Raw genomic sequence first — 15,303 nt, 5'->3', positions numbered from 1 at the left:
GACAAAGAAAGAAAGAAAGAAAGAAAGAAAGAAAGAAAGAAAGAAAGAAAGAAAGAAAGAAAGAAAGAAAGAAGCCACCAGGTTCGTTGCAACAGCGAAAGGCGAAGGAGCAGCTGAGCTTCCTGAGTCCCCAACTTCAAAGATCACCACAGCCACAGATCGTAATGCTGGCCTCCTTTACAGGGCTGCTGTTCTAAACCGACAGACCTCAAGTGAAACTCTCTGAAATGCAATGAAGTGCTCTGTAAATGCCGAGAATTAGGGCTGCTCCGTTTGTGATTGGCCGGAAATATCTACATCCAGGCTTTCCATCTCTAAGGAGGCACATGCAGCCGGCTCTCGTTTCATTATCTTCCTTTTGAACCCTTTCCAGGGTTTCCTACCAGGGAAACTACAGTTCCCGGCTGAGGCCAGGCCTTCCCTCATTTGAGCCACATGCCTGAGTCCTTTCTCCACCAGCAGCCGTCTCTTTTCCCTCTGCAATGGATCCATGTGGCAGAAAGAGCAGGGTGGGGTGGGGTGTTTCACTCCTGGTAGGCACACCACCTAGGCTGGGCTAGTATTTGTGGTTCTGCTGCCAGTTACAAAGGAAAGTGAGGGACGGGACTGAGAGAACACTGAGCAGGAAGAAGTCAAGCCGGGTCTGTGGAACGTTTGCCTTCTGCACCAAGGCTGTACCGGAAAGCTTTATAGTCTTAAAAACTCACAGATATGCTTCTCTGGAAATTGGTCTATGGATACAGAGACACCTATGACAGGAACCTGGACCCTGCGTACCTCCTGCCTACACCAGATCTCCCAGAAACTTCCTGCTGAGAAATCAAGACACATGAATGAGGCAGGCAGCCATTTTGAGAGCACAGCTCAGGAATCAGGGAGGTGGCAAGTGGACTCTGGAGTGTGTGATTGAGGCAGTCTCAAGAGCACAGTGGAAAATCCACACATCAAACCATTTCTTGAAAGAAAGAAAAAACCAAAACCCACACGACAGCCTGAAGGTTGGAAGCAGTCACAGATGGCCAAGCCTGGCTACTTAACCTCCCATGTTCGAGTTTCAAGCAAAGATGCAACAAAACCCCTCACCCCAAACCACAATAAGCCTGGTAGGAAGGGCGCTGGGAACAAAATAGTAGAGAGTGAGCTGCTTTTAAAAAATAAGTTTCAAAAGAGAGCTGTAGTAGTTCCAGTGAGCAGCTGCCCCCTGAGGCTTGAAGGGCTTGCCAGTTTATCTGTGGGCCTCAGGCAGATTTGGGTGGTTGGGAGGGGGCAGCGAGTCATGATCAGAGACTGAAGGTTGCCAGCAGCGCTGAAGTTGTTCCATCCACCCGCTTGGAGGTATGGCATTGACATTCCAGAGCACGGGGGAATAAAATGCAGCCAGGTAAGAACAGGATCCAGCTTGCAGGAATTAGGGAAAACATCATGCGCCAACACACCTGACCTCCGCGGCTGCAGACACCCCCCCCCCAATGCACATAATAAAAAGGGGCCTGCTGGGAGAGAGCAGCCGACGCAGTCCCACAAACTCAGCACCTCCAGCATTCAGTCCACAAAGGCAGTCCAGCTGCAGGGTTACCAGCAGAAAATAATCCCATACTCCCAAGGGCCAGCAGTCAGGCACCATCACCCCACAAAGACCCATACGGAGGAGATTTTCAAGATGTCTGCATAGGTGAACTTTATTATAGCAAGCACCTGAGCTACCCCAACATCTCTGCTGTCCGGGGATGGGAGAATGGGAAACGGCTCAATGGTTCTGTTTCAAGATTTAGGACGCTGTGGTGCATTTTGCACGCCTGCCACCAATAACATCAGGAGAGAAGTGGAAAGGCTCGTTCAGGCCTCTCATTTCTAAGTCAGGCTACAGCACAAGAGGTCTCAGGGGCATTCCTGGTTCTGTGAGCGAGTAGCAAACTCAGCTTCTTGCAACTGAGACCCACTGAGAAACACGCAGATATTGGCAAAGTTTCCGTTCTGCAAAACAGCTGTGTAGCACCCGAACCTCTCTTTGCAGCTGCTCCTCAGAGCCTTCTGGGGGTGAAAACACCTGCAGGCAATATAAACTGGCTACAATTGATCCCTACCGCGAAGCAGCCACCATCAAAACACAGCCACTCCGCTACTTTCGCTGGCAGACATTTTTCCAAGCTGCAGCTCCCTGCTGCTGGCTGTGACCAGAGAAACGGAGAATGCACATCTTTTTCCGAGAGGCAGATTAATGATCAGGAAACAGCTCCCTTCCCTCCACACAGTGGTGCTCTTTGTCAGGATCCTGCCGGCACAGGGGGGGCGGGGAGCCAAGGGAGGAGGAAGCAGCGGTTGTGAGACCTACTGCCTCTCCAGTTTGGTCCCTGAAAAATCCACCTGCCCTTTTAAGAACAACGCCACAATTATGGTGTGCTGAAGTCAGGGCTTGCAAAAGCTTCAAAATGGTCCCTGGAGCAAATGCAAAAAATAAATAAGAAAGGGGGACACCACTGGAAATCAAATGCAGCTGACAAGACATTCTTGCAAGGAGGCCAAGCAGTTCAGTCTTCTCAAAGTTCAGCTCTTCAGGAAGGCCTCCATGCAGAAAAAAACACCACCTTATCCCCCTGTCTCATCTCAGGGGAATCCCAGTGCTGGTAATTAGCAGCAGCTTGACTTAACCTGGCCTGCCTGCACACCTTTGCCCCTCTGGCCTAACTGGCTGAGGCGTTCCCGAAAGCTAGTAAGGATGGCTGTGTTTCACCTCCTCTGATATGGCCATCCTCCAAAGGCTAAATATAGGCTGCAAACCGACACTTTGGGGGGGGATGAAAGGCAATATTTAAATGAAATGCAATATGCCATTGCTGTCTGTGCGGACTGAAAAACCACAAACCTTTCAGAAGCATGCTGAAAGCAAGAAGGCAGAGAAGGTACATCAGATACCTTCCCACAACAAACCACTACCTAACAACCAAGCGTGCTATCAGCTATCCTGGGTTTCATGCTGCCTGTACCCTGGCATTTACTAACAATGTGCCCCAATCTCTCTCTCTCGCCTCTGGCCTGCTTTCAAGTAAGGCACAGAATTTCCCAGGGCGATCCAACCAAGCTGGGTGGTTCTTCGTACTGCTAGGCTGCCTGTTTTACTTCCCAGGAAGCAAGCCTTTCCTCTTCCCGGCTGGACACAAAAGAGTTCCTGAAAGAGCTGCCCAATACTAAGTGCCTGCTTTGCAACCAGACCACAGCAGAATGCCACCTGCCAGGCAATCCAGGAAGTACTGCTGTGGTTTTTTTTTGGGGGGGGGACTGCACACTTCTGCTCTCAGGCTTCACACACATACCCCTACTCCAGCAATTTCCAGTTCATACTCACAACAAGTGGGAAAAGGGCAGTACAGGATACCTGACTTCCAATCTGCAGCTGGAAGATTTGCATTCTTTTTTTTTAATGGCATGATTAACGTGTGATGAATGCTTCCTGGGAAGTCCAATGTTTCCTCTTCCGGCACCTCCTTTGGCAAGCTTTTAACCAACAAGAACTATTTGCACAGCACTACACCTCCTTTGGCAAACTTTTTGGCAACAAGAACTACAGCACAGCACACACATTATCATACACCCTGCCCCAAACATCCATCCACATTTGCTCCAAGCCCCACAAACCATAGGTTCCAAGCAGGCAGTCTCATTCTGCCCTCGGATCTGCGACAGGCCTGTTTGCCACAGAGGAATCAGCCCATGGGCAGCACAGAGAATCTTCAGCAGGAAGCAAAAGTGGCTGTGCTGCGCTGGCTGTGCCAAGTTACCAAGTCAAGAGCACAGATTCCAGAGCCTCCACTCAAGAGAGATGCACACAGCCAAGCCAAGAGCTCAACGTGGCAAGATTCTGCTGTGCAAGGGAGGCTTCCACCCTGGGATCCAGCATCCTCAGTCCCAGAACAAAAAAGTGTTGTTATATGCTCTGAATTAATTGAACCTTTTGCCAAGCCCAGTTTGGCCTTTGTGGTCAGGGAGCCTGCCAAGACTGATGCCTCAGTTTGTGTCCTCCTTTTTTTGCCTTCATTAAATTCTCACAAAAATCTTCTTGGGGGCTATTGCTCCTCTCTTCCCTGAAGTCTTCCATTATTCTGCAATGGGTGGGTTATAACAGAGGACCATGGGGTAAATGGAGCAGTCTGCATTCTGAATGGTGTCCAGCACAGCCATGATGCTCACCAGCCCAGCTCCTGTGGGCTAAGGGACGCTATTAAACTTGGAGAAGTGCCATAGCTCAGCAGCAGAGCATTTGCTTTGTGTGCAGAAGCAGTGTTCGAAACTCTCATTGTTCTAGGTGCATTTTGTGACAGGGAATTTCATTAGTGCAAGCAGTTCCTGAGCTCTGGGTGCAGTACTGCGCCTAAGATTTCAGATTAAAACCGCAGAGTGGAAGGATTTTCTGCCTCCCCACTTCCAGTTACTCTCTGAAGACTGGAGATGAGACCCTCACAAGAATATTAGGGGGGTGGGCAGGGGAAGGACACTAGACCATGTGAAAAATGAAGACAATATTTTATGATCTGGTATCTGAAGAAGTGTGCATGCACACGAAAGCTCATACCAATAACAAACCTAGTTGGTCTCTCAGGTGCTTCTGGAAGGAATTTTTAAATTTTGTTTCGACTACTACGGCAGACCAACACGGCTACCTACCTGTGACTAGAACTATGGAAGGCACCACATTGAGACACATGAAGTGGAAGTCCATCAGGTATCTGAAGAAGTGTGCATGCACACGAAAGCTCATACCAATAACAAACTTAGTTGGTCTCTAAGGTGCAACGGGAAGGACTTTTTAAAAATAATATTTTAGCTGCAGCTCATTCAGTTTCAGCTTTTGTTTTCTTGTTATAAAAAGTGCTCTTAGGCATTCCGTTGCTGTGCCCATAGGTCTAAGGTGCCATTTAGCTCCTAGCTTTCATATCTCTGTTTCAATCCCCAACAGTTCTCCAGGTAGTGCTGGTGAAAGTTCCCGTGCTTGAAACCCTGGAGAGATGCTCCCAGACTGAAGACAATTCTGAGCTAGATGGGCCGTGGGTCTGATTCAGTGTAAGGCAGATTCTTAGGTTCCCAACACCTAATGAGACAGACAACTCACCTAACACAATATGGGATTCCCTGCACAGAAGCAGCTCTTTAGGGGCTTCCACGCTGAGGTCTTTGTCAGCGGAGATCCTTTAACCGTGGGTATTGGGAGCTGAGCCTATACCAATGATGGAGAACCTGTGGCTCTTCCAGGGGCTACTGGCCTCCATCTCCCAGTAGCCAGCATGGCCAATGGCCAAGAATGATTGTGGAGTTGTAGTCCAGTAACATGTGTGGGGAGGGGCCCACAGGCCCTCCACCTCTGCTCAATAGGCAGATCATGTGCTTTACCGCTGAACGCCAGCCGCGCCTCAGAGACTGTTCCCTGACATGTGCCTGTACGTGCTTTGGACTAATTTTGGGGGGAGCTTGTGAGGAAAAGGGGGCTCTTGAGAGCTGCAAGAGGACGTCCGACGAAGCACCAGACTCCTGCCCCCGCCCCCCAAAGAAAGCGGTCGAGGGCAAAGAAAACCCGGTTCAAGTTACAATGAGCCTGGATTCTTAATTGCAACCACTCGCTTCCAGAGGCCCAAGATGCATGCCGGCGCCAACAGACCGACCTGGGTGCTTATCCGATTGCCCAGCCTCAGACAGGGCCCTTTTGTGCTAAGTTCCGCTTCCATACAAGGCTTCTGAAGTTACACATTTTGCTTTTAGCTGCAGTTAAATGATGCAGCTCTCAGTCTGTTTGATTCCTTTTACCCACAGCCCGTAAACAAGAGTCAAAACCCACCCTTACTTATTATTTTTAAACCTGAGTTTATGACTTCTGGAAGCTACAGAATCCTTGGTCTTTCACCTGCCTTGGACTCATTTAATCAGTTAGTGCTCCAAGGGCTTCAAATATGATAGGATCCACTCCAATCCTGAAGCGCTATGGGAACAGAACCCACAAAATGAAGTCTCCCAACACATGCTAGTAAACAAAGGCAGTTTTCAAACATGGCTCTTCTCCTTTCCCACAGCAAACTTCACGAGAAGGGAGCTTGCTTTTGTAACACTCACATAGAATAACTTCACTCAGTTTGCCCACGAAAGCATTTCGTTTTTGCACACACTGTTTGCAATCAATAAATGGTCCACACATCTCTTGATCAATGACCAGCTGAATATGTCAACTTGCTTCACCGAAAACCATCACAGGAAGGAAAAACGGAAGTCGCCACTCAATAGTCATAGCGATGGCCATCACCAACCAAGTCTGTTCATGACCAAGTAAATTTCCAGGCTTGATTACTGTAGCACACTCTTTACCTGGGCTGCCCTTGAAGAGTCTGCAAACATTCAGCTGGTGCAAAATGCAGGCACCAGATACTGGCTGCAACTGGATGCTCAGGAGCATATGACTCTAGAAATGATGTGAGCTACACTAGTTGTTGCTTTGTTACCAGACTCTATTCAAAGTGCTGCTCCTTGCTTATAAAGACCTAAATGGCTTGGGGCCTAGCTGCTGGAAAAACACTCTGTCCTGCAACACAGCCCTCACATTTAACAAAGAGGGGCTGCTCTAGGTGCTCTCGTCTGCTGATTTCTGGCATGAATTTACGAGGAGCAGGGTTTTTTCAGAGGTGACACCAGCTCCATGGAATGCCTCCCCCCCCACAAAAGGGAGGCTTGCCTAGCTGCAATACTATATTGCCTTCAGGTGTCAGGTGTGAAACCTGGCATTTTCCAATACGATTTGAGATTGGCCAAGATTGTGATTACTATTACAGTAATTTATTTCTTTTCTGATTATTTATTTTGTTTTATACTGCTTCTGGCTGTGTTGTTAATTGATGTGCAGAGTTCATTTATGAAGAAAGGGTGGAGTATTCTTTTTATAACTTACATTGATATAACAGAGTATGTGAGAGGGAAAAGCTGCATTTGAAAAAGATACTTGATGAAACTCTAAGGTGATATAACAGCAGACGTTACTGTGAACCCAGAAGTTTATCCTTGTTCAAAACTGTTCCCTGTAACGCTGTGTGTGTATAACTAATAGCTGGCTCTTTGCAGTAATGATTCTGCATGAAGGCTTGATCACTATTGGAGAATATGCAACATCACTGATAGGAATAATATAGAGACTGTGAAACCAGAGACTTGGTTTATTACATGAAATCAATGTGCATTTCCTGCCACCCATAACTCCTATGCACAACTTCTCCTTTCCAAAGGCTCCCCTATTACCATCACCAGTAGCCAATCACAAAAGCCTTCCCAGATCTTTCTACTTCCTCCAGCCTTTGCCCCCCTTTGTTTCTCTATGGGCCCTCCAGCCAGGCTTGCCCTTTTCCTGGGATTCTAACAGCTCACTCAGCGCCTGCCAAGGAATCTGACTGGCTTGGCCAGGGACCCTCCTGCCTGCCACAACAAGCTGTGACATTAGGCAGCCCAGCCAACCGCTTCCAGCTTCAAAGACACAAAACCCCCTCAGTGCACTCGCCATATATATTACTGGTGTTAACAAAGAGGAAAACTGAAGATGCAAAGCTTCTACCTACCACAGCTCCATTCAGTCCAGAACTGTCTATTCTGACGGGCTCCCGCTCTTCAGGGTCTCTGGCAGAGAAACTTCCCAACACCTGCTGTCACAATCCAGGAGCCGAATATTTGCTCCACAACCAAGCATACAGCCCCTCCTAGCAAGCCGAAAACCATAAGGAGTCATTAGCTGACAGCCGCTGATGTTAAAGGACTCTGCACATTGAAGAGCCTCAAGCAGGCACCAGAAAACCGTTTGGGAAATGCTTTTCCCTATACACACCTGGAGCAGTGCCCTGTGTGTCACACTACACATTTGAAACACTGAGAGGAGGAGGAGGAGAGTGGCAATAAAATATTCAGGCAAGTCTGCTGGATCAGGCCAATGCATCCTATGCTCACAAACAGTTGCCAACCAGATGCCCCAATGGGAAGCCCAAAAGCACAACTGGAGCACAACAACACTCACCTTTCCTTCTGTTTCCAGCAACTGGTATTCAGAACCATTGCTGCCTCCAACTAAGGCGGCAGAGCAGAGCCACTGTGAGCCATCATAGCCCTCTCCTCCACGCATCTCTCTAACCTTCTTTGGTATTAGGTAGGGCTGGGAAATCTTCTGATTTCCCACTGCCAGCCACTGCAGACTAGGGGTGGGAAACCTTTCTGGCCTGAAAGGCCAAATCCTTATCTTCCCCTGCAGGGCAACCCACCTATCAATCACCTGACATCATAATGGCATCATGTGATCAACACTTTGCAAAGTCCCCTGGGCAGAATAATGCCTGATAACCAGACGATATGATGTCAGGTGTAGGGCAAACAACAGTGGCTTGCCTGGAATGGCTTGATGGGCCAAGTGCAGAGGCCTGGCGAGCAGGATTAGGCATGTGGGGTGGAGGCTCCCTACCCCCGGTGTAGACAATGATGAGCTAGATAGACCAATGGCTCAGCATAAGGCAGCTTTCTATGTTCCTAGGGCCAAATGACAGGTTAAAAAAACAAAAAACAAATCAGAATCATAAAGTATTAATAAACCTGTCAACGCTGCTTCTATGTGACGACAGGAAGAAGCGAAGACCTTCTTCCAGGTTTGTATAAAGAATGGAATGGCGACAGGCAGAGTGAACAGTAAAGACAGAGGCAATGAACTCACATGAAGGCAATGAACACCCAAAGGCTACCCTAGGGAGGCAAGAACGGCCAGTCCGTGTGAGGCAAGGAAATAAGTTATGCTATTTCAAACCACTGCAGATGGCACACACAAAAAATAAGAGCACACTGGACTCTGCAGTTGCTTTGCCAGGTCTTCGTTTTAAGAGAAGCTCACTCTAGCTCTTTAAAAACAACAGCCCTATATTGAGGCGCTGAGTCAAAAAACCAGACAGAGGAGGCTGATCCTGTGCCCTCAAAGCAGTAACCTGAGAAGCTAGCAAACAGTCCCCAGAAAGGAGACAGAATCACAGAAATAATTTGGAATGGAGACACATTTAAGTTGGTGGGGGAGGAACCAGGGCACAACCATTTAAATGATCTTACACAATATTCACTTTCACCATAGGCCTTGCATTGCTATAGCGATCCTTACTTGTGAGCCAAATAGGAAGCTATAAATGGGATTTGACCCAGATGGATAGCATGGTTCACTAAGTTCGGAGGAGGCTTTTACATCCTGGAGAAAAGCCAGTTCACCTGCCCCGCATTCTGCAACTGCCACTGATTTATTTGTTTGCTAGTTACCTGTTTTACACAGAAAACCACCTTCCCTTCACTGACATTCTTGTAATTCCTCAGTGAAATCACAGTCGGTGGTCATGAGGGGGATGTGGCCTTTGGTGAGCTGAGCTCCACCGCAAGATTATAAATTCACTTGGGAGCACAGGGAGGGAAAGGAGGTGTGTGTGTGTGAGAGAGAGAGAGCGAGAGAGCGAGAGAGAGATGATTTAAGTGGGGGAAAGGAGACTAGAAGAGTATAAGCAAAGGTTTGAGTGGGAGGAACAAAATAAAGTTCCAGATCAACAGCTCCTACTAGGTATTCTTTAAATATGCTACTTGTACCTCCAGATGCAGTTCACCTGAGAGGGCCACAAAAACATGCATGTACTGCACTGTTTACTAGACCCCACTAGCTATTTGCAAGCAGGCTGGCCCAGGCATGCACAAAAAGCTTAAGATTAAACAGCAGCAGCAGAATGCTTTCACTATATAAGAGAGTATTTTAACCAGCTTGAGCTAAGAGTGGAGTGAATGCAATGGAGAAAACAGATGAGATGGAGATGTGGGAAAGTCTTTGATTCAGATTTCCAAGAACCACAAAACAAACTGGGTTCCCTCTCTTTTTCATCCTGGTCTACCTCACACGGTTATTGTGAAGATAAAAAGGCAAAACATTCAGTGCACTAAGCAGCTCACTGCAGCCTCATGACATTTTTGCACAGAAAGTTTGGAGTACCTAACACAAGCAGAACACAGTCTGGGCCGAAGGGAGAACTATCAGTGCCAGAGCTCATTCCCAACTGTAACCCTTCTGGTACAAATTAAACTACAGAGGACAAGCCAAACCCCACAGCCCATCTCTGTGAAATCACAATGGGAGACCAGCTCAACTCCAGGTGGAAAGAGCAAAGAATGACAGACAGCCCCCATCTCTCTCCCACGGGCACTCCTAATGCTTAGAGCTGCCTTTGACAACCTGGTGCCCCTCCAGATGTTTTGGACTACAGCTTCCATCAGCCACAGCCATCCTGGCCATGCCCGAAGGCACCAGCTTGGCAAAGGTTGTGTTTGAATGCCATGTATGCATAAGGGGCAAGGCAGACTCTGAGACAAAACAAAACACTTATGCCCTTATTTTCCAGATGGTGCAGCTATCCCCTCCCTTCCATCAAGAGTCCACAAGTTTGCTCACCCTGGTCTCTTTCTTCTTTTTCTGGAAATCAGCCACAGACCTCCTCCTGAGCGTGGTCCTCCCAGGCTGCATAAACACTCCAAGCCCCTCCCAGCCTCACCAGGATGTCCACTTCCCCCTTCAATTTATTTATTTTCGAAGGAGTGGGTGAGGGTAGAATCAAAATGACCTCAAATTTTGGCTAGTTAGAGAGAATATACTTCCCCCAAACCCATTACTGAACTTCTCTCTCTCCCGTCCCTTCCAAATTTGGGTAAGGTTCTGAAGTCCCGCTGCCTACTGCTCTTTGCTACAAGAGGATACCCAAAAGGAACTGTGGGATTCAAAGGCAATGGCTCAGTTATTTCCAGTGCTTTAAATGGAAAGATGTTTGCTTGAACTTGAAAGCCAGGAAATGCAACAAAAACAACTAATCCATTTGCATCTGAGCATGGAGGGAAACAGGCTCAACACCCATGAATGCAGGAAGTTTAATAGTTTAATGCCACAGAAAGGAGTATCGAAGTAAAACATATACCAGACAAACTGCAAAAAAAAAAAATCCAGTGCATATGGAAGTGCATAAAATCTGGGGTGGGGGGAATAAACAAAAGCAAATGATAAAGATGGCTGCACCCACCCCCAATTCAGTGTAAAAGCCACACACTTTCAGCAGGGGAAGCTCACAGCAGTCTTTAACCATCCCTAGTGAAGTGACCATGATGGAGACAGACATGGATGCAAAGCCTCAAGCATCTTGCTTGCCAGCAGGCAAAATGGCTGATGCACACGCAAAAGCACAGGGCAAACTAGTCTCGGTTCACCAACAGGAAGGCCGCCTGTGCTCTGTTGACGGTGTGTGTGAATATTCCAATGAGGAACCAAAAGAATCCACACCGCTGCTATTAATTGTAGAGCTGTCTTCCTCAGAGTAGCCTATCAGCAGCATAAACAGGAGAATTTGTCCTAAGATGCCTTTCTCCCTTCCCTCTCAGTTGAAGGGTGGGGACAGGCTGCCATACCAGGGCAACATACTCAAACGCTCCCCCAGAAACCTCCTGTCTGGATAGGGGCATGGCTTCCCCCTTGTTTAGGAGCTCAGTAACTTTTGCCACATTCGCTTATGAACCTCACAAAGAGCTTTCTCTCCCTCCTTGATCATTAAGTCAGGACTGTGTATATAGACACAACAGCCCCACAATACAGAACCATGCAATTAATTCAGTTCCAGCAATTAAAACAAACAAAAAAAGCAAAACGCAGCAAGAGTTAAGGATTCCCCTTTGCCAGCCTCCGAGTTTCCCCAAGCGCCTTCAAGGTTTTGCCAACAAGTGAGATCCTGAAGCACACGGAAGAGTCCTTTTATGGACACTCACTTCCCTTTCCTTATGCAAGAGAGGGAGAGAGAATAAAAATAAAGGTTAGCTTGCCTATGGCAAGCTTCCCCAGGGCCTGAACATCCTAGACCAGAAGTTAACAGCTAACCAAACAGACCACAAACACACCGTCTTTCCCTGGGCCTGAATTACCAAGGGCTCAGGCCTAGCAGCCACTGAGAAGACGGAGGGGCTCCCCAGGGCTGGAACAATGGGCTCGGAAACCTGCAAAGCAGCTCTCCCCACAAGCATCCCAACAATTTGGCAAATCAACAAAAGATGCGGAAGGAGGGAGGGAAGGAGCAGCCCGATCATGAGGGGCCCCGTGCCTGTTTCCTCGGGAGGAAGCTTGCACGGAACTGCAGCAGGCACGGAGCCCTGCCCTCTCCAGGGTGGCCTTGGTAGCCTGCCCCCCTCCTCTCTCTGCTGCAAGGCAGCGATCGCCCAAAAGGCCGGGTGGGAGCCAGGCGGAGAGAGCGAGCGAGCGATCGGCCGGGGGACGGCCGGGAAAAGGGGGCTCGGGCACCGATCGCAGCACGCAAAGGGGGCGGGGCGGGGGACGGACGGCGGCGGCACCCGAGGAGACCAGATGGGCAAAATGGCGCTGGGAATAAAATGCAACAATTTCAGGCAGGTCGCCATGTTGTCAGGAGCAAAGCGGGGCCCGGCTGGGAGAAAAAGCAAGCCGCGAGCGAGCGAGTCAGCGAGGGCGGAGCGCCGGAGCGCGTCGCCTGTGGCCGGCGGGGAGGGAAAAAAACACTACCGCCCAGCAACAACAACAGGAGCCGGTCGGGCCCGACGAGTTTCCGCCCGCGCAAAACACAGAGAGAGAAACGGCCAGCAGCGCCGCACGAGAGATTATAACGGGACTTTTCCGCGGGGGCGGGGAGAAAGCGGAGCGCGGAGGAAGCGGCAAGCCGGAGCGACTCCGAATTGGCGCAGAGGAGGAGAAAAGGAGTAGACTCCGAAATCGTCAAGAAACAACAGGGCATGGATACTACGGGAGGTGGAGGGAAGGGAGATTTGGAATGACTCCGGATCGGGAAAGAAAAGTAAGCGGGGTTTTCAGGGAAGATGGCATGCAAATGAATGGATGGAAGGGGCAAGGGATGGATCATGCGAAGGCGGGATGGGTTGAAGGAGGACCCGGAGTGACTCCAAATCGGAGGCGGGATGGGGGGGGTGCGCGTTTCTCTCTCCTCCTCCCTGTCTCTCACCAGCACTGGAGGTGGAAGGCGGCGGGGCAGTGGTCGCAGCAGAGCAGGTCGCCGCCTTCCTTGCAGCTGTCGCAGCTGTCGTGGTTGGTGGCGCGGCCGCTCCGGCGCTGCTGCTGGGCCGAGTGGTGGTGCTGGTGCGCCGGGTGGTGCTGCCGGTCTCCGCCGTGCGAGGAGTGGTGGTGGTGCTGCTGGTGGTGCGCCGGGTGGTGGTGATGGTGCGGCGACGCGTGGTGCTGCTGGTGGTGATGATGCGCCGGGTGGTGGTGGTGCTGGTGGTGGTCCCCGCTGCGGTCCGGCCGGCGGCTCCGCTTCTCGCTGCCTCCCGCGCCGGCGCCGTCGTCCATCCGGGGAGGCGCCAGCAGCGCCTGGATTTGCTGCCATGTCGGGGAAAGAGGAAGAAAGGGGTGAGCGGGATGGAGACCGGAGGAGGGGGAGCAAGAGGAGGGGGTCAGGGGGGAAGGGACCCTCCCGCCGCCGCGCGCGCCCTCGCCCTCCCGCTCCGCTCACCTCCATCAGCCCCCCGGACGTGTCCAGGTCGTAGACCACCGTCTTGGCCTCCATCCTCTCCCACATCCAACAGCGGCGCCGCGCAGGGCCGGCGGCGGCCCCGGCGGAGGGCGGGCGGGAACCGGAGCGGGGGAAGGGAGCGCCGCCGCCGCCGCCCCTGGCGCTGCTCCTCCGGCTCCTCCCGGTGGCTGACAGGCCGCCCTTCGTCCCCTCCGTCGTCGCTGCCGCCGCGTCCTGCTCCTGGCGCCGGGTCTCCGGTATCGCCGCCGGCGCCGGCGCGAGGGAGGCTGCTGCCCTGCTGGGCCTCGTCCCGCAGCCTCCTACCCGACGGGCCTGGCCGCCGCCGCTGCCTCCGCCGCTAGCGCTGCTGCCCGGAGCGGCCCCGGGAAGGCTGAGGGGACGGCTGCCATGACAGGGGGCGGGGCCCGCGCTGCTCCCGCCGCCGCCGCTGCCTCCTGGGGCTGCTCCTCTTGCTCCTCGCCGCCGGCTCCTGAGGGAAAAGGCGAGCGGGATCTGACGGGCGCCGCTGCCGCCGCCTCCTCACTCGCAGGGCCCCGCCGCCGTAGTCGCCGCTGCCGCCGTAGCCACAGCGCTCGTCGCGCAGGCGCACAGCGCCCTCCCCGACGCCCCGGGAGCATGCGCACGGAGGAGGGTGCTGTCTGCGCAGACGCAGGGAATGGTGGTTGGGGGGGCGAACGACACTTTGGAGGCCCTTATTTATTTATTTATCCCCCTCTTTTCAGGCGTTCGACAGCCCGTCCTTTGCGCACGCGCAGTTTCCCCTTCTTTTCTCGCACATGCGCAGTCCTCGCTCCCTTTTTTTACGTATAGGCAATCGGTTCTCCATTTCTAAACACGCACTGTCCCCGCTCCCTTTCGTACGCATGCGTAGTCCTCGCTAAATAACCCCCCGTGCGCGTGTGCAACCTTATTCCGTGTTTCCTTTTTGTACGCATGTCTAGTGCTAAATACGTTTGCTTTCAACGCATGCGCAATCCGGTTCTTGTGTTGCCCTTTCTACGCATGCGTACTCAGTCGTGGGTGGCTTTTGCACTCTGCTTTCTGCGCATGCTCAATAACCGCTTTCTTCCCTCTGTTTACAGTGTTGAACTTCACGAAATCAAATGAAGCAACATTTTTCTAACAGTTATGAAACAGATTGTACACAGCGGTTTCTAGAAAAGGAATACAGCAGTCGTTCTTTTCTACGCAGCCGCAGTTCCGCCTCTCTTTTTTTCTCCCCCCCCGCCCTTTGCTTCGACGCAGCGGCGGTCAAGCTCAGACGACCGCTCTTGCGCATGCGCACAGCATGGATTGCCTGACTGGAGCGACCGCCGCCACTTCTAGCGCGTGCGTGCAAAGGGCCGAAAGCAGCGGGCTGAGATTGTGCGCGCGCGTTGGAATCCCCGCTCTGCAAGTGGGCGGGGTCCTGCCTCCTTTGCCAAGCGGCAGGTACAGCGAGGCTCGGTTCTTTTGTCCGCAGCCCGGATTCGCGGTTCTTTTTGAAGCTTTGTTTAAGCCCTCTCGCGGGAGTTGCAAAAGATCCTCACTAAGAGACAATAGAAAGTTATGGCTTGATTAACCCGGGAATCCTAGTATAGCTGGTAGGCATGTAGGAGGCCTTTCCCAGTAGTGATGTATGGAAGTTAGAGCTGGACCATAAAGAAGGCTGATCGCCAAAGAATGGATGCCTTTGAATTCTGGTGCTGGAGGAGACTCTTGAGAGTCCCATGGACTGCAAGAAGAACAAACCTCTCCA

The 15,303-nt window shown here is 51.2% G+C and overlaps 1 protein-coding gene across 5 annotated transcripts in view; it reads right to left on the bottom strand.

Annotated features, from left to right (window-relative positions):
- The window catches only part of PHF12 (PHD finger protein 12), a 29,623-nt gene extending 14,816 nt beyond the window's left edge, over window positions 1–14,807 (bottom strand). Inside the window, exons 1-2 of one of the 5 annotated variants that reach the window (XM_081890218.1) lie at window positions 13,545–14,807; window positions 13,038–13,411 (exon numbers count right to left, since the gene is read on the bottom strand). In XM_081890218.1, the coding sequence (XP_081746344.1) occupies window positions 13,038–13,411; window positions 13,545–13,610 (440 nt within the window). In that variant the 5' untranslated portion in view covers window positions 13,611–14,807. Of the gene's footprint in view, window positions 1–7,580; window positions 7,804–8,029; window positions 8,083–13,037; window positions 13,412–13,544 lie in introns of those variants that run through there. The other 4 variants (XM_081890216.1, XM_081890217.1, XM_081890220.1 and 1 more) reach the window with 4 other exon arrangements.
- Window positions 14,808–15,303: the final 496 nt, after the last annotated feature.

Source organism: Podarcis melisellensis (assembly GCF_964234715.1).
Source record: "Podarcis melisellensis genome assembly, chromosome: 15".
NCBI lineage: Eukaryota > Metazoa > Chordata > Lepidosauria > Squamata > Lacertidae > Podarcis > Podarcis melisellensis.
This window is presented reverse-complemented; position numbering and strand designations above follow the sequence as displayed.